The following is a 20,242-nucleotide window of genomic DNA, read 5'->3' as shown; positions in this document are numbered from 1 at the left end:
ATTTTCCCTTCGGTTCCACTGCAGAGGCTACGAGTTCAGCTGCAGCCTGCTCAAGAAGAATGAAAGTGAAACAGCCTTGTTTTGCTTTTGGAATTAAAAACTTTTTTGAACTTTTCTGACTTCTGGACTTTCAACGGGACCAATGCACTTGTTGCATTTTAACAAGGGCTCTGTTATAGTTGGAGTCAAATCTCGCCTATATGCCATTCTACCGCTTTCTTAGACTATCATTGGCACTATTTTAACTAAAATCTTTAAAAATGTATATCTCCGGTTTGCTTTATTAGATATGTCATTGTGGTGCGATTTTTGGTTATATAAATGTTGTCTTTATTTTAAAATGGGTTGTTGAATTTGATTGTGTTGTGTGACATTCTACTGTGTATGCACTGCTTAAATATTTTACAGAATCCCTTTGATTTAAACCTGACTGCTTCATGTCACTTTACAATGGATTTAACATAGGTTTATTTATTTTTCATTTGTGTAACTCCTAGAAGGTGTTTGCTTATCTTTTGAGATGGACACTTGCCCACCCCAATTAATAATCCTCTTTCGTATAGGACACTCCCTGGCTTTGTGGCTATTGCATGGCATGTCAAGTGATTGGTAGTTAATTTTGCCTTCCATTTCTATTTCAGGAGCCTTACAGTCGCCTGCCACCACCCTCCCAGCCCCATCCGAGTTTGGATGACCTCCACCGGCGCCGGAAAGAGATAATGGCCCAGCTGGAGGAGAGGAAGGTCATCTCCCCACCTCCTTTTGCGCCATCACCAACATTGCCTCATCCCTTCCACCCTGATGAGGTATTTTAATTGATCTGTCTGAGATTTGTTTATATGACTTTCCTGGTTATTTACATCCGTTATCCCTGTCCTACCGTCATACTTCAGTCCGGCCCTCATCCATACAATGGGTGAACTTGTGCAAAATACCTCTTTTATCATATATGTACAATTAACACATAATCGCTTTGAAAAGATAAATTACCGAGTTGGCTGAACCCAGATGTGCCTGTGGTCTGTAGGTTACACACTTGCCTGGAGTAGTTGCATGAAATTGCCCATCTTTGTTCCGCCATCCCTTTCAACTTGCGCCTCTCGTCTGGACTTTTTCCAGTTTTTCTTGCCAGTAACCTGAATTTGAACCTTTGTGGCCCATTTTCACTGCAATACTTTGTCATTTCTCTCATTCACCTTTTCACCTTAAGTCCTTCAATTTCTTTTTTCATAGAGGTTTATGCCACAACAGAAATTACTGAATCATTTTGTAGCATTTTTTTATGTCACAGTCCAGGTATTTAAAATGTGTGTAATCTTACAGTTAATAACCCCATATATTGTCAGCCATGCTCCTAGTCTCCTCTCGCATCTATATCTGAAAACAAAGCAAGACGATTGGTGAAAGGCATTTCTGGTTTGAGTATATAAAACTATAGCCTAGCAACTACTTGACAATGAGTTTACTATTTTACTCCTGTAGGCACTTTGCGTTATTTTGAATATATCAAATGGCAACTACAACTTGCCATTAGTTGCCACTAAAAATTATTATGTTTTTATCTTAACACTAATAATTACCATTTTAATAAAACGCATAACATGGACAAATTATGTTGAATTTACATGTCGGTGAAACTCAGTCCAATTTTATTTCAGTAAAATCCGTAAAGGTTCATTTGAAAAAAAGACAACCAACCAAACTGTTAAGAAATCAAAACACACTGCCGCTATCCATGTTTAGTTGACAAGGTCAAAAAATGACAACCCTTTACAAAACCTCGTAGGATACATAGCCCTCTCCTTTTATTCTGTGTAATATGCAAGTACTAGTGTGCTTATAACTTATGTTTATGTAAAAAGACCAAAGTAATTCATTTCAACTACACTGAATACATTGAGCTAATTGTTGCTTATATCCAATATGACTGAATTACCTTGAATTTCAAAGTTCTTCTACAAGACCAGCTCAGAGCAAGGTAGATGAGGAAGTCGAAGTAAAGGAAAATCTGGCGAAATAAAATGCAATAATTCGTTTATATTCCACACTGTCACTTAGGCACACATCTTCCAAGTATTTTTAAGTAGCCAGAATAGAATAGCCTACCATGCAGTGATGTCTACAATGAGACCAAGTTGATGTTTATATATTTCGTTTTTACAATAATACAGTTCCAGGTGAATGTTGGAGCACGTACCATAGAGTAAATGAACATGACACAAGTCCATTTACAAGCATCTAGAAAAGTAGAAAGTTCATATAAATATCATGGCATCGTAAAAGCAGATGCCCATGGAGGACAGTAGAGCGGATTCATATGCAAATTAGTGAAAGTTTATGCAGCTAGTCCTTACATGTTAGTTTACATATTTGCAAATTTCTCCTACTCATCAATAGGACCACCTTACAAACACACCCTTAGGCCATCAAGATGTTAAATCGAAGTAGGAAAGTGGCTTGTTATATAGTGTGCGAAATTGAGGTACACTATGTAGAAAGTTCAGACAACCCTTATTGACTTACAGGGCTTAAATTAACAATTCCATATGCTCTATCATGTGGTAGTGTGGTTGAGCAGTTTAGGCTGATCAGAGGGTAGTATTAGGCATTTGTTGTACACACAGTCAGTAAATGAGATGCAGACTCAAGCTCAAGACCAATTTAGAAAAATAACATTTGTATAGAATTTATGACACCAAGAACTTCGTAATCGGGTAAGTACTTTAGACGTTATCAAATTTTACTGTAGAAACAGTAGAAAATGACAGCTGTCAGATTTGAGGCATGAGCCTCGAAAGTTGTAATGTTTCCCTATGGGAGAAACATTCACTGCTTAGGGTCATTTGCAAACAACTTGCAGGACTGTTCTTCTGGACTTCAGGTGAGTAGTGCCCTGGGTCCCAGAAACACAGAGTTCAATTTTACCTGCCCTGGGATGTCCGGCTGCAGAGGTGCTTTCTCTGGTGGTAGCCTTTGACACTACACACCGTAGTCAATGGGGAAAAATACCTGTAAGAAAGAGGCTATCTGGGGGTGCTGGGGGACCAGTCTGGCAGAACCCAAAGGGGGACTCCACTCTTGGGGTCTCTGGACCACAGAGACACTGTTGGTTTCAATGGACTTGGGCTAGGGAGCTCAGGTGCATTGTTGTTTTGTCCGGCACGTCATAGATTTCTCGGTGCACCTGCAGAAGAGAGAGAAGAAAAACCGCAAAACGACATCTGCTGTGGAGTTGGCCTCTGGGGAAGTCAATCGACATTTAGTTCGGTTTTGGTGGCCGTGGTGCTCAGAGTGAACACTAACAAGCTTTCATGCTTGCCGCAAACTCTGGTACCTCGAGTATTGGTGGAGGGTGATTCCTAGTAGTCTTGGCATCTCCATACTTGGGGAAACGGATCTGACCCCCTGGAGTGGCTGGGTAGCTGTTGCATCTGTGGATCCGGTGGTCAGCAGATTGGTGTATGAGACGTCGCGGTTGGTGGCTGCAGGGAAGTGACTTCTCCTCTACAAGGGAGATGCTGGCTGGTTGACTAAGTGCTGACCGCCTTCCGAGGCTTTTGAAGCTAGCACAGTTGCTGGACGTGTCAGGTCTGGGCGATTGTCGGGACAGGAGCTTGGAAGCAGGGTTTGGCGCAATAGTCCACAGCTAGTCCTCTGTTCTCGCATTCTTCAGCTCTTAGTTGTCCCTCTTCTTTTGGTGTCAGTCATATCCTGGTGTCAAGGGGCCACCTAAATGCTGAATTTAGGGGTGTGAAGGGTAGTAGCTAATGGGATACTTACCCTTTGGGGCACAACACCCTCTATATGACTCATTCTGTGGGGAGTGGGTATAACACTTTCCAGAGAACCTAATCCCACCAAGATCAAAATGGTGTAATCCTATGTTTGTGGAGCACATTAGGCAGACCACCTAAGGAGTGTGACTAACCTGGTGGTGCAACAAGCCTACTTGCATAGCAAATCTCTGCCTGTCCTGGTGCCAAATGATCCACAGGACAAGGGGTGGCATCTCTCAGGTCTGGGGATGCCAGGGTTGCAAAACAAAGGTGCAGGGGCTTTGAAGCCCCTGGCCTTGATATGCTAAATCACTAGCCATCCTGCTGGAGGTGTGAACACACTCCTCCGGATCAGGCATTGTTCCAGACCTCAGAGTGTGGGCTTTCTGCAGGGGGTCAGAAACATGCCTGTGGTGGCAGGGTAGACCATACTAATCAGCCAACACAGTAGATAGTGGAAGGTTTTTCAGGAGGCACCTCCAAGGTGCCCTCAGGGGGCATGTCTTAATAAATCCACTATTGTCATCATTATAGATTTATTAAGACAAGGTGTTTTATACCAAACACTGTGTTTCTGTAAAGCCATCATGTAGCTTGAGAACTCTTAATTACCAGGGTCCAGCACATGTACCTAAAATGGCTTCACTGTTAACTTGGACTATCTAGTAATTGAACTAGACATATGTGTCCTTGCATGCCATATAATGCACACTGCCTAAGGGCTATAATGCCTGCTGTAGGGGTGACTTACATATATTGCATGCAGTGTTTGGGGACAAGTCACACAGGGTGTGTGCCATGTTTTGTTTCACACTTATTTGCACTATTTCAAGCAGCCTGTAATGGCAGTCTGCATGCGTTTGGTGGTGGGTCCCTTAGAGTGGCACAATACATGCTGCAGCTCTTAGGGACCCTCTTTAGTACTCATGCTGTGAGAAAGTGCCCCCTTTGCATAATTAGTCCCCCACTTTTTGCCTGGTTTTGATGTGGTTTCAAACACAGTGCACAGGGTCTCTGTCAACCAGATGCCCTGTGCAGGTGCTCGGTCCCTAAAACAAACTCCCAATTGGTACTTCTGCCCCCCTTTAAGTCCCTAGTGATTGGTACCATGGGTACCCTAGGGCCTGAGAGCTGAAACAGGATCCTTGGAACCCTCCTCAATGGGACCACGCCACTGCCCTTGCAGCCTGCATGTCCCTGTGAGGGTGAAAACAGTTGACTTGGCACTCTGGGTGCAATGCCAGCTAACACTGCTTGTCAGCATGGATGTCCCCTCTCTAGCAGGCCTCACAGCCCTAAGGCAGGATGCACTATATTACAGGTGAGGGCATATCTGCATGAGTAGATATGACCCTACAATATTGGGCACCATTTCTTAATATTGTAAGTGCCAGTGAAGCCACAGAGAGTACATGGGCTGAGAACTCAACAACTAGAGTTCCACAACATCATGATGGCTTCACTGAATACAGGAGTGTTTGGTACCAAACTGCTCCTTTCAATAAACCTGCACTGCTGCCAGTGTGGGACTGATTGTACCATGTACTCAGAGGGCACCTCATAGGTGCCCCCTGAATCCCTAACAACCCTGGTGTGGTCTCTGACCGGCTGTAGGCAGCCAGGCACCAGCAGAAATGTTTCTGGACCCCTGGGTAGAGTGCCCCTGCTCTCTGGGACCAGAAACAATGCACATCTTGGGCAGAGGTGTGATGCCTCCACGCCCCAGGATGGGCCAGTGCTCGAAGAAGGGAAGCTTCAAAGGCCTGCTACCTTTGTAATGCAAACCCCAGCTTCTGCTGTTAGCAGCAGATGGCAGCCCCTGGTACACCCCCACTTTGGCCAGAAAAACCGTCTTGGAAAATTAAAGTTAGGAGGTGTGCCCACCTCTGCCAACCCCACCCCTAAGGTGGGGGAAAGTGCGATGAAGCACACTTTTCAGTTCCCGCCATCTGGAGGATGGGTGGACCCTTCAAATCAGAGCTAGATCTAATAGAGACTATAATCACCCCAGGTTAGGTGACCATTGGTCCTACCTGCTACTCCCCTAATACGCCTCCTAAATTTAGTATTTAGGTGGCTCTCCCAGGCTTGGACCCCATCCTGGGTTAGGAGGCATGACACCAATACCAGGACCCAGGGAGCGGAGGCGCTCTACCCAGGGGTCCAGAAATCTTACTGGTGGTGGCAGATGGTTGGCAGCCATTCAGGAGCCACATCAGTGCTTGTCGTGTTTCAGGGGGCATCTCTAAGATGCTCTCTGAGTGTATTTTACCTTAAATCTCACACTGGCATCGGCGTGGGTTTAATGTGCTGAGAAATTTTGTACCAACTTGTTAGTTTTCAGTGGAGCCATTCTATGGCTGTTGAATTTGTAATGACAAACTCCCAGCCCCTGTACTCAAAATGGCTTTACTGCACTTGCAATGCCTGTGAATGGCACAGACACTGTAGGGGCTTAGTGCTCGTACAGCTGTGCCCTCACCAGTGGTATGGTGCACCCTGCCTTTAGGTCTGTAAGTCCTGCTAAAGGGGTAACTTACCCATGTCGCAGGCAATGTCGGGAGGCATGACGCCCAGGGATGAGTGAGGTTGGCATAATACATGCTGCAGCCCTCGGAGGCCCTCACTTGTCATAAGGTCCTTGTACCAGGGGTACCTTTTCCAAGGGACTTGCAGGTGGCCAGAGGTGTGCCAACTATGGAGAAAAAGGTATTGTGTAGGGAAAGAGCACAGGCCCTGGGAACTTGATCGGAGGGAACCCAGGGCAAAGTGCATCAGAAACCTGGCAAAAAGTGTGTGTGGGGGGGGCAGGGGTAGAGGGGTTACTGCAACAGAAACACACTGTTCGAGGCATATGAGCTGCTGCAGTCACGTTATTGCATTAGATCGCCGCCTAGTGTTGGGTCCGGATGTTGCACGTTGTTGTCTTGGAAGAGTCTTCGAGATCTCACGAGATAGGCGACTCCTCCCCTGGACTACAGTGCGCATGGACAGCTCCTCCATCGTCAGATTGTTTTTTTCTGCCATCGGGTTCGGATGTACTTCTGCGATGCCAACTTCGACTTCGAAGTTTTCAACTTTCTTCACAGCAAATCCAAGTATCTTGACGGGATTGCTCTCCGGTCGATACCCTAGAACTTTAAAAGACTTTATTTCTCATATTTCCATCGACGCAGGCCTCCGGGCCTATCAACGCCACTCGGGCCTCTGGCCCATGGAAAGGACCCCCTTCAAAAAATGCCCCCAGTGTGGTGCTAAATACCCACACACGGATCATCACCCGGTGTGCAACAGATGCCTATCTCCGGAGCATAAAGAAGAAGACTGCTCAGCCTGCGCACTCTTCCGTTCCAAAAAGACAATCGGGAACCGAAGGGCCCATCGACAAGCGATGCATCGACAAGCGATGCATCGACAAGCGATGCATCGACAAGCGATGCATCGACAAGCAGCAGCACCGGCACCGGCACCGGACGATATCTTCGACGACCCCTCGGATGCCGAGGACTCGGACGATCTACAGCTCGTCACAGTCGAAGAATCGGACTCAGATGACCCAATCCCAGCGGGGCAGCACGTGAGTACCGATGCCCCTGTCCCAATCACCCCACATAAGGCTCCGGTCAAGACATCGCCACAAGACCTTCGTCACGATCGAAACATCCCTTCGGAAGCCCCACCCTCGGGCCCGGTTCCGAAGATGATAGAAAAGCCTTCCAGTAGCTCGGGACCGAGCAAACCGTATCTCCCTACACCCAAAATGCCGTCGGCCCCGAGAAAAACACATCCGGCTCCGGCGCCGAAAGACTCAACCGTTCCCAAAAACGTCGAGCCGAAGCATCTCGAGTCGAAAACGGTCGATCTTAAGAAAAATATCGACCCGAAAAAGTTAATCGACCCGAAAAAGACTAACGACTCCAAAAAGGTCACCGAGCCTAAAAAACTGTTCGAACCCAAGAAAACGGTCGATCCGAAAAAGGACGTCGAAGTCAAGAAAGCTCCCGAACCGAATAAAAACAAGGTTCCCGGGCCAAACAAGCCGAAGCCTACAAATCCTTCGACTCCCAGTAAAAAACACCAAAAATCTTCGGTGCCGAAACCACCAAATACAGAGGAGGAGCTGTCTTTTCCGGATCCTGTCGATCCAAAACAGAAAAGAATCATCATAGACCCTAACACAGGTCATGTGGTGCTCCACAAGAGGAAAATTAATCTTGCCTTACCCTCTCCTATTCCTCTAAAAAGGAAGGACATTGCTACTTCTCCTATTAGGCTGGTCACCCCTCCTACTCTCTCTCCTATTCTGCCTTATATGCTATACACACCCCCCATTCCTCCACAGCCTGTTGGTGACCCAGATGAGGACATAGATAATGATCCACAAGACCCTTATGACGATCCTGATGACACAAATCCCAACCTGGACACATGGGGAAACCCATATTCACCAGACAATAACACACCTTCTAGACCCCACACCATACCCTTCAAAACCATCCCCTCCTGACGACACCATTACATTTCATAAGTTAGTAGACAGGGCTGCTAGTTTCCACGGGGTAGATATGCATGTTGACCCTCTGGAAGAGGATTTCTTGCTGGACACCTTCCCAACCACAGAAAGAAGTGTCCGCACTTTACCCATGCTCAAAGGGGTTTTAAAACATGCACCAGAAATATTCAAAGACCCCATTAGGGCTAGGATACTCAACCCTAGACTGGAAAAGAAATATAGAGCAGCACCCTCCAACCCTACATACATCAAGGGTCAACTACAGCTGGACTCTTTAGTAGTCGCCAATGCACGAAAAAGGGCGAACTCACAAACCACTGGCGATGCTGCACCACCAGAAAGAGTCCAAACTACTGGAGGCATCAGGGAAAAGGGTGGCTTCACAAGCAGCCAACACCTAGAGAATAGCTAACACACAAGTATTGTTAGCTAGATATGACAGGGCACACTATGACAAACTAGAGGAGCTGTTACAACATCTCCCTGACCCATATAAACAACAGGCAACTGATCTTATCCAAGAAGGAAAGTTCATCACTAATGCCTCGATAAAGTGTGCTCTAGATGCAGCTGACACAGCCTCTAGAACAGTCAATAAAAGCGTAATGTTAAGACGACACGCATGGCTTCGCATATCAGGTTTCAAACCTGAGGTGCAAACCACTATTCTCAATCAACCCCTTAACCAAGATATCCTGGTCGGGCCTGAAACAGATGTCCTACTAGACAAATGAAAAAGGACACTGACAACGCTAAATCTATGGGTGCACTGCAGTCTTACCAATCCAAACGTTCCCTTCGTAGATCCTCCTTTAGAGGTACAGGGAGAGGGAATAACACACAAACCTCTCAAACTTTCCAAACTACCTCTCAAAACACATTTCGCAAAGGCAGAGGAGGATATAGAGGAAACAATACTAAAGGCAGAGGTAGAGGTAACCACAACAACCGTACCTCCACCACTCCCAAACAGTGACCTCCTACACCTGCCTCCACTTAACACCAGTCGGAGGCAGATCATCACAGTTCCTACCTGTCTTGGAATCCATCACAATAGACAGGTGGGTGAAGCAAATTATCCATTCTGGTTACTGTCTGGAACTTACATCTACCCCACCCAACATACCACCCAAACACAGACCAATGTCCGAGGAACATACCATACTATTGCAACAAGAGGTCTTAGCAATGCTACAAAAGCACGCTATAGAACCAGTTCCCCTGCAGCAACAAGGAAAGGGAGATTACTCCCTCTATTTCCTAATCCCCAAAAAAGACGGCTCCCTCAGGCCCATCCTCGACCTTCGTCCCCTCAATCACTATATACACTCCGATCATTTTCACATGATCACACTCCAAAGTACTACCACTACTACAGCAAGGCGATTTTCTCGCCACGCTAGATCTGAAAGACGCATACTTTTACATACCCATTCATCCCGCACACAGGAAATACCTCAGATTTGTAGTGCAGGGACAGCACTACCAATTCAAAGTCCTACCCTTCGGGGTAACAGCACCAAGGGTGTTCACAAAATGCTTAGCAGTAGTGGCAGCACATCTACGGAGACAACATATTCATGTGTTTCCATATCTAGACGATTGGCTCATAAAGGCCAAATCACATCACCAATGTCTGCAGCACACTGTGACCACAATCCATCTATTACACAATCTGGGATTTTCCCTCAACTACCCAAAATCCCATCTACAACCCTCCCATATACAGCAATATCTGGGAGCAACAATAGACTCCACAGTAGCAAAGGCTTACCCAGCTCCAGCCAGGATACAGAACATTCAAGCAATGATCCAAAAATTCCAACCTCAGACTCTCTTGACAGCAAGAGTGTTTATGCAACTCATAGGCATGATGGCATATTCATAGTCCCACATGCTCAGCTACAAATGCGTCCCATACAAGAATGCCTAGCAACACAATGGAACCGGGCTCAACGGAAACTAAAGGACCTAGTGTTGGTAGACAGTCGTACCCATCGCTCTCTGCAGTGGTGGAACACACAAAACCTTTCAAAAGGACGACTGTTCCAAGAGCCAGTTCCACAGGTAGTGTTGACAACGGACGCGTCACTCACAGGGTGGGGAGCCCATCTACTTCAACATACAGTGCAAGGTCTATGGACACCGCACCAAAAAATACACCACATAAACTACCTAGAATTACTGGCAATATTTCAAGCAATGAAGGCCTTTCAAAAACACATAGCCAACAAGACTGTCCTAGTCCGGACGGACAATATGACAGCAATGTTCTACATACAGAAACAGGGGGGGACACACTCTCTGCAGCTTTTTCGCCTAGCGCTAAGCATATGGAGATGGGCCATTCCACAAAACATCCATCTTCTAGCAGAACATCTTCCAGGAGTGAACAACCAGATTGCAGACCTATTGAGCAGACACAGTCAACAGATCCACGAATGGGAACTTCACCCAGAAGCCCTACTCCCGTTCTTTCAAGCATGGGGAAACCCAGACATAGATCTGTTCGCCACAAAAGAAAACGCAAAATGCCCATCCTTCGCCGCCAGGTTCCCACACCCGCAGTCGAAGGGCAATGCGATATGGATGAACTGGTCAGGCAGATTTGCATACGCTTTTCCGCCAACCCCACTCATTCCATTAGTGGTACCCAAACTAAAGCAACAAACACTTACGATGATCCTGGTTGCTCCCACATGGGCACGACAACCATGGTACACAACACTCCTAGAACTCTCAGTCGTCCCTCATCAACGACTACACCTCTCTCCAAAACAACTCACACAGAACCATGGAGAGATACAACACCCAGACCCCAATCAAATGAACCTAGCAATCTTGCTCCTGAAGTCTTAGAGTTCGGATACCTTAACCTGCCTCCTGATTGTATGAATATCATCAAAGAGGCAAGACGTCCCACTACCAGAGCCTGTTACGCAAACTAATGGAAAAGATTTGTTATTTACTGCCAAAATAATCAAATCAATCCACTAGACGCTTCTGTCCAAAACATAATTTGTTATCTGCTACACTTACAAAGATGTAATCTAGCATATTCATCTATAAGATTACACCTAGCTGCTATTGCAGCATACCTCCAGAACAGACAACACGTGTCTCTCTTCCGCATACCACCTATTAAGGCGTTTATGGAAGGGCTCAAAAGAGTAATCCCTCCAAGAGCTCCACCTTCTCCAGTCTGGAATCTTAACATTGTACTTACCAGACTTATGGGCCCACCCTTTGAGCCTCTACATTCTTGCGAATTACAGTTCCTAACATGGAAGGTGGCATTTCTAATAGCAATTACTTCACTCAGAAGAGTAAGTGAACTGCAGGCACTGACAATTCAAGAACCTTTCATGCAAATACACCAAAATAAGGTAGTTCTCAGAACAAACCCTAAATTCCTACCAAAGGTCATAACTAGTTTTCACATTAACCAATCAATTGAGTTACCTGTCTTTTTTCAAAAACCACAGTCAGTAGCTGAAAGGGCACTCCACACACTGGATGTCAGAAGGGCCCTACTCTACTACATAGACAGAACTAAACCATTTCGAAAGACAAAACAGTTGTTTGTGTCTTTCTGTCAACCTCATAAGGGTTACCCTATCTCAAAGGCAGGGATAGCCAGATGGATAGTTAAGTGCATGCAAATATGTTATCAAAAAGCTAAACGCACATTAACTATTCCCCCAAGAGCACATTCCACGCGCAAAATAGGGGCATCCATGGCTTTTCTACGGAATATCCCCTTAGAACACATTTGTAAGGCAGCTACATGGTCTACCATACATACCTTCACAAAACACTATTGTGTTGATGTGCAAGCCAAACAACAAGCTTCTGTAGGTCAGGCTGTCCTTAAAACACTTTTCCAAACTACTGCAACTGCCACCGGTAACCACCACTAGAGGAGGAACTGCTATACAGTCTATGCAATAATGTGACTGCAGCAGCTCATATGCCTCGAACGGTAAATGCTACTTACCAGAATGCATCTGTTCTTGGCATGTAGAGCTGCTGCAGTCACATGCCCACCCTCCTCCCTGGTGCCGAGCACAGTTGCAGTACTATCTTATTTAGATACATTTACATGGACACCTTTCTTTCTATTACTATCCTCCATCTTTGCCACAATGGCGAAAAAACAATCTGACGATGGAGGAGCTGTCCATGCGCACTGTAGTCCAGGGGAGGAGTCACCTATCTCGTGAGATCTCGAAGACTCTTCCAAGACAACAACGGTCAACATCCGGACCCAACACTAGGCGGCGATCTAATGCAATAATGTGACTGCAGCAGCTCTACATGCCAAGAACAGATGCATACTGGTAAGTAGCATTTACCTTCCTACACCTTGTTTTAGGGAAAGAGCACTGGCGGCATGGTTCAGCCAACATTGTATTACATACCAGACAAAATGTGGGGGTAACAATGTCAAAAAGGGGCTCTTTCCTACCATAGAATAGGTCTGATTTTTAGAAGGCCTGGAGAAGTGCCTATTGAGGGTTCCAAACTCCGCACCATATGGTCCATGGTCAGGAAATTGTCACTTTGACAATGAATTACATTTCTACAGGGTCCTGATACTTACATTATTATGGTTGTAGGCCTGAACATTTTTCTGGTACAGACTTTTAACTCCAGATTCCTCACCTTAGAGTATTTCCCTCGCATCAGAATGGATCTCTATATTATTCTAGTATTGGAACTTTCATCGATTCGCATGCTTGAAAGATTCCCCGTCATGGAGATGAGTTCCACTGTACTTTATAATAACAATGCAATGTTAAACATAGACATAGACTAGAAAGACCCTAGGCCCTTCAGTTTTGTAACATATCCTAGTCATTTAAAAAAAAAAAAGAGTCCATACTTAGGTTTGCACCAATAATTATGCCCTGCCTCCAGAACACTCCTGTGAGAAGATCCAGCCCTTCAGAGTTTCAACTGCACATCATGCTAGTGAGTCTCCACTGAGCTGTGCTCAGTTATACCTGTTTTGCAGCATGAATCATTTTTTTGATTCAAATGCTGTGCATTATTCTGCCATCTAGTGAGTCAAACTCAAGGCCAGAAGAAAGTAGAGGGAAGAGCACCACGCTGCTATGTTTGGCAGCCAGAAACCACAGGTATCGCTGAAAGTCTTGGGCCTCTCAAGCCATGAAGGCAACAGGGGGCGGCCGCAGAATCAACATACGTAGGATCGGGCGTTTAAATCCTCTTGGAGGACATTTAGAAGGTGTACTGCAAAAAAGACTTTGTAAAGAAAGCGGAGAAGGTAACTAAGACCCCTTAAATACCAAGGGTCTTGAAAAGAAGGCGCAAAAGGCAGCCCGGGCATCGAAGAAGACCACTGGGCAGAAAAAAAACACGAATCCCATGCCAGGGAGACAGCAGAGGGGAAAAACGTCGAAGACGGGTGTCAAAAGAGAGTCCTCGAAGGATAAGACCATGCCTTCAGAGGCAGAATCCACCACAGCAAAGAAGAGTATCTCCCCGGCTTTTGACACCGAAAGAACCCTCGAGGTACACTATTAAAAGGAATTCCAAGCCTTCTGTTTTTTTACTCGGATATGCAGATTCATCTTTAATAGCAGTTTATCTGCATCTCTTGACTTCAATTCTTGCTTCATCATGGCAGATAAAGAAGAGTCTTTACAGGGCCTGTTCTACCTGATGTAAGAAAAGGCTCCATTCGGATGATCCTCATCAGGACTGTATATATTGCCTTTATTCAGAGCATAAAGCCAAAGCATGTAAGGTATGTCATATTTTTTCTACATAGACTCTGAAGGTCTGTGAAGGGAGGCTGCTGATATGGCTCTATATACTTAGAAGGAAGGAGCCGTTATCGGATGATGACAGTGAGGACTCTTCATCTTGCTCAAGCATGTCGTTAAAGAGGGCGAAATCATCTCATTCTCCCTCTTATCTGGAGCAGCTTAAAATAAAACTCAAAAATGACCATTCATGGGTCTTAAAGAGGGCACAGTCCTTTAAAATCTCCTCAGGAAGATGAGGTTTCTTCTAAGTGAATAGAGAAAAAGTAACCCTCGGTCTCCTCAAAAAGGCATAAAAACGCTAGCTCTTAACCGCCTACCCCACCTCCTAAAGTCTCTCCCGACAATCTCGTTTTCAGCACCATCGACGATTAAGACCTACTGTAGGAAACTGGCTCTGTATATGCTATACCATAATGAGGTATAGTGTGCACAGAGTCCATTGGAACCCTAAAGGTAGTGTGAGAAAGTGCCATCTTTCTTGCATGGTATGCCCCCACTTTTTGCTAAATTGCTGAATGTACTTTGATTAAGTGTACCCTGGACTCCTGCCAATCAGGTGCCCAGGGCCTATGTTCCTTCCTTAAAACACACAAACTCCAAATTGGCAAACCCTAGCAACATGTCAGCCCCTGGTAAATGGTACCCTAGGTACCCAGGGCCTTGTGGCCAGGGAAGGCCTCTAGGGGCTGCAGCACTCGTTGTGCCACCCTTAGAGGCCCTGTACCCTTACACACACACACTGCCTTTGCAGGCTGAGTGTCTGGGTGCAGGACAAAACAAAAGAGTCGACATGACACACATCTCTGTGTGCCATGCCCATCACCTACACTGCCAAGGCGTATGTCAGTCACCCCTCTAGCTGGGTGCCTTTCGCCTATGGTGTGGGCACAGGAGCAGGAGCCCTGTGCCCCTACAGTACCCGGGTCCATTCCTGGGCACTGTAAGTGCAGTGCTGCCATTTAAGAGTACATGGTGCTGAGAGCTCGTCAAACACGAGCTCCACAGCACCATAATGGCAACACTGAAGACTGGGAAGTTTGGTATCAAACTTCTCAGCACATTAAACCCACCCTGATGCCAGTGTGGGATTTAATGTACTAAGCACCCCAGAGGGCATATTAGAGATGCCCCCTTACAGCTGACCTACAATCCACGTCTGCTCTGAGGCTGCCCAGGCTGCCACACAGCAGACACGTTGCTGGACCCCTGGGTGGGAGAGCCCCTGCTCTCCCGGGCCTGCAACAATGCACATCCTGGGTGAGGTGAGAAATCTCCTCCCCCAGGATGAGCAAAGGGAAGCTTCAAAGGCATGCCGCCATTTGGAGTTTCCCCAGGCCACTGCAACCCCCCACTCTGGCGGGAAGCTTGGCCGGAAACCCCATACAAGGACCGGGGATGTGCCAGCCTGCCCACCCCACCCCACCCCTCAGGTGGGGGAGGCGAGGTGAAACACATCTCCGGGCTCTCGCCATCTTGAAGATGGGAGGCCTTACCCTATCAGGATTAGGCTACTTCCCCCCCTCCCACAGGAGAGAGGCAGGATAGGGGGTGTACCCACCCCAGGACAAGGACCCATTGGTCCCTGGCCTTCACCTACCTATAACGCCCCTAAATCTAGTATTTAGGGGCACCCTGAACCTTCCTTCCCCAGATTCCAGATTCAAAAAACTACAAGAAGAGCAAGAAGAACAAAGACCTGCCCTGCAGCTGCTAAAAAGGTAAGAAGACACCAACGGCTTTGGCCCCAGCCCTACCGGCCTGTCGACTCCCGGACCTGCACCAGCGCGGCATCTCTCGTGGCCAGCAACCTCACCAAACCCCGGAGGACCTGGCTATCTTTTGGCTCTAAGCCCCTGGGACTCCCATGAGTAGAGGCTCTACTCAGAAACCTATTTCTAACCCCTGGCAGCAGCCCGGAACCGCGAACCCAGCACACTCTGCACCAGCCAAGCCTGGCCAGTGCAGGAGTGGACAAAGACCCTGAGGATGACCCCACGGCGACTGTGACCCCGAGTCCGGCACCCAAGGACCCCCCTCGACATTTCGGAAGAAGCCTGCAGCCTCGGAACAAGGTGCCCCCCCAACCACGATCATCAGAGGGTAAGATTCCCAAAGGTTCCCCCAGGGTCAAGGATGCACTCTCAAAGCACCCTCAGCGGAACTAGGGTGGCCGGATGCAGAGTGCTTAGGCCCAATGTTACCCAAAGGGGGATAGGGGGCCTCCTGTTGGTGGCTGCACACGAGCAGGCCACAAGGTTGTGGGAGCAAAGCTCCTAGTGTTAGGCTCAGGGCAAAGGGGGATCCGAGTGGGCACCCAAAGTAAACCGGCTGCGGCGGCTGGGTGCAGGGTGCTGATTTGGCGTCCTGAGCCCTGATGATTTAAATGGGGATTCTCCAGTTTCAACAAAGACTGCAGGCTCGGGGACGAAGATCTTCTGGAGGTGACCACCGGTTGTAAAGGTAAGTTGGGATGCCTGTGGATGCTGTGACAGAGGTGGCTTTAGGCGTCTGGTTTCCTTACCAGCTCTGGTTGCGGTGATCCTCCAGAAAGAGACTGCAGGTGTCGTGGAGAGGGTCGAGGCAGTTCAGAGATCACCAGATCTCAGGTCATGGTCACCGGGGGGGACCGCCTCATGGTGTTGTGCCACTCTAACTCGGGCCATGGGCGTCGGGTGCAGAGTGGTGCAAACTCACTTATTTGGCCGGAGCCAGAGTCTATGGGTAAGCAAATCCAGTGTTCACAGGAGACAGTCTTTTCTGTGGAAGGCAGGGCAGGTCCTCTTGGTTCTTGAGGTTGCTGGCTTCAGGACACACCGGGATTTAGCTTTTGCATGTTCAAGGTGGGAATAGGGTGGTAGGGCTATAGGGCAAGTCAGTGGGTGTTCTCTTCTTAGCTTCAGCATCGCTTTTTGGTCCTTTTTTTCTCGGTCAGTTCTTGTCTGAGGAGGCAAGGTTCAGGGATGCCCCTAAATAATAGATTTAGGGTTGTTACAGGTAAGTAAAGGTTGGGCATATGCCTCACTCTGGTTGGCTGGGTCCCCCCATCTGCAAGCTGGTGGGGACTGAGAGTTGTGCTTTGTGAGAAAGTGCCCTCTTTCTGCATGGTTGCCCCCACTTAAGTACCAATGGCCTATGTTCTTTCCCTAAAACTGCATTGAAAACAAAACCCAATTGGAATCTCTGGCCATAGGTCAGCCGCTGGTGAATGGTACCACAGGTACCCAGGGCACTGTGACCAGGGAAGACCTCCAAGGGCTGCAGCACTTATTGTGCCACCCTTAGAGGCCCTGTACCATTACACTCTCACTCTGCCTTTGCAGGCTGCGTGTTTTGGTGCAGAACAAAGTGAAGAGTCGATGTGTGCCATGCCTACAACCCACTGCCCAGGGATAGATCAGTCACCCCTCTAGCTGGGTGCACTATACCATGGTGAGGGTACAGGTGCATGAGCCCTGTACCCCTACGGTGTCCAAGTCCATTCTTAGACATTGTAAGTGCAGTTCTGCCATTAAGAGTATATGGTGCTGGGAGTTTGCCATTATAAACTCCACAGCACTATAATGGCTACACTGAAAAGTTTGGTATCCAACTTCTCAGCACATTAAACCCACATTGATGCCAGTGTGGGATTTAATGAAAAATGCACACAGAGGGCATCTTAGAGATGACCCCTGAGAAATAACCTACCACTAGTGTCCAGTCTGAGTGGCTGCTTTCAGCTGCCACCACCAGACATGTTTCTGGACCCCTGGGTCGAGAGACCGGCTGCTCTCGGGGGGCCTGAAACAATGCACATCCTGGGATGAGGTGGCAAGCCTCCTCCCCCAGGATGGGCAGTGTTCATGAAGGGAAGCTTTAAAGACTTGCCACCTTAGTGAGCTTCCCTAGGTCACTTGCTTCTTTTAGCTACTAGTCCCCACTGGTTCTGACCCCCACTTTGGGCGGGAGAACCGGCGGGGGAAAAAAGTGAGCAGGAGAGGTGCGCTCACCTGTGCCAACTCCACCCCTCAGGTGGGGGAGGTGAGGTGAAGCAACTCTCCATCCCTGCCATCTTGCAAATGGGGGAACCCAGCCAACCAGGGAAAGGCTTATGCCCTCCTACCACTGGAGGGTGGCATAATCTGGGGTGTACCCACCCCAGGAGAGGAACCCATTAGTCCTAACCTTTTACCTACCTGTAACTCCCCTAAATACAGTATTTAGGGGCACCCCTGAACCTTGCTTCCAAAGACAAGAACCTGCAAGAAGAAAGGAAGGACCGAACAGCCGTGCCGAAGCGAACGAGGAGGATGCCCACTGACTTGGCCCCAGCCCTAATGGCCTGTCCCCACCTCAAACCTGCTCCAGCGAAATCCCAGTGTGTCCTGCAGCCAGCAACCTCAACAAACCCGGAGGACCTGCCTGCCTTTCACCACAGAGACTGTCTCCTGTGAACACCGGATTTGTTCAAACAGCAGACTCCAGTTCCGCAAGGATCCGCGGGACTGCACCACTCTGTACCCAACGCCCACGGCCCAAGTTCGAGTGTCCCAACACCAAGAGGAGGTCCCCCCAGCGATCCTGACCTGAGATTCGGCGACTCCTGACCTGCCTCAAGCCTCCAGCCGATGCCTGCAGCCTAAATCCAGAAGGTCCCCCCAACCACGATCAGGAGCTGGTAAGAAGATATGACCCCAAAAGGCACCCCTGCACCGGGCGTGCCCCGGCTTGGTTGGCCAATCCCACGGTGCCTAACCAACCCCCAACTTACCTCTCCAAGTGGTGGTCGCACCCAGAAGACCTTTGTCCCCAAGCCTGCAGTGCCTTTGCAAACCGAAGGTTCCCCATCAAAAATAGGGTGCCCGGCTTTGAAACATCACCCTGCACCCAGCCGCCCTAGTGCCGCTGAGGGTGCACCTTAGGTGCTACTTTGTTTCCCCATTTGCCCTGAGCTAAAGTCCAGGAGCTTTGCTCCCACAAACAAGTGGCCTGCTTGTCAGCAGCCACCAACCGGAGGCCCACTATCCCCCAGTGGATAACATTGGACCTCAGCACCAGGCCGCCCTAGTGCTGCTGAGGGTGTACCTAGAGTGCATCCTTGACCCTGGGGGAGCCCTGAGTCTACCCCCAGAACCTCAACTCCCACTACCAAATACTTACCTGAAAACCGATAACACTATGTTCGAGGCATGTGAGCTGTAGATCACATGCTTGTGCATATATCGCCATCTTGTGTTGGCCCCGGATGTTGCTCTTTGTTTTTGTTCGAAGAAGTCTTTGTAGTCACGAGGTAGGTGACTCCTCCATTCGGTGATAGTGCGCATGGTCATCGACTCCATCTTCAGATAGTTATTTTCCGCCATCGGGTTCGGATGTAACTCGCTACGCTCCGATGCCGATACTTCGGTTCTTCTCGGCGCGTATAACATTCACCCTCGACTGTAATAATTTCCAATTGTGTTCCCCTTTCTACGCGGATCGTGTGATTACTAAAAAAAATAATTTCGATTGGAGAGCTCGTGGTAGGCCGTTGGGCCTAGCTCCTGGTTCCACCTGCAGTCGATGGAACAAACTCCTTTCAAGTTCTTCCCTCTGTTCCACATGAAATACCCACGCACCGACTCATGCTGTGTGCGACCCTTTTCACCTGAACACAGTGAAGAAGACTGTGACGCGTGCTGAGCTTTCCGCTCCAAAAAGAAAGACTCTTCGTGACAGTCGGGCCCGACGACACGACATGCAGAGACAACAAACCGACTCAATTCCGGACCTTTTCGCACCTGAATCGGTGGAAGAGTAAGCTGGCGACCCCATCGGAGCCGATAAGGAACAGGAAGAAATCTGTTTCCGACAACCGCTCCAACGAGGATGAAGACATCCCACATGGACAACTTACTGTAATTGCAGTCCCTACCTCGCCCCAACTTCCACTTGCATCAAAGAAGGCGGCTCTGGACCAGCCCGTGCCCTCGGGCCCCGGTAGGCACCGAGATCAAGCTTCCGAAGCCCTGCCTTTAGGCTCTGCACCGAAGCCTAGCAAAAAGCCTTCTGGCTCTGAAAAGCCCCATGCCAAATCGGGCACAGAGCCAAAGCCTTCGCAGTCGAAGAAGAGGTCCGGCATCAAACATCCCCATTCGGCACCGAAAACAACTTCGGATCCGAAAACTCAGACCAAGAAA

General features: G+C 48.1%; 1 protein-coding gene across 13 annotated transcripts in view; it reads left to right on the top strand.

Moving 5' to 3' along the window:
• Window positions 1-20,242, top strand: part of RC3H1 (ring finger and CCCH-type domains 1) — a 710,644-nt gene that overhangs the window by 380,036 nt on the left and 310,366 nt on the right. For all 13 annotated transcript variants that reach the window (XM_085601577.1, XM_085601575.1, XM_085601567.1 and 10 more), the window contains one exon: window positions 642-806. In XM_085601577.1, coding sequence (XP_085457703.1) covers window positions 642-806 — 165 coding nt within the window. The remainder of the gene's footprint in view (window positions 1-641; window positions 807-20,242) is intronic.

The sequence above is a fragment of the Triturus cristatus genome, chromosome 4_2 (genome assembly GCF_964204655.1).
Source record: "Triturus cristatus chromosome 4_2, aTriCri1.1, whole genome shotgun sequence".
NCBI lineage: Eukaryota > Metazoa > Chordata > Amphibia > Caudata > Salamandridae > Triturus > Triturus cristatus.
This window is presented reverse-complemented; position numbering and strand designations above follow the sequence as displayed.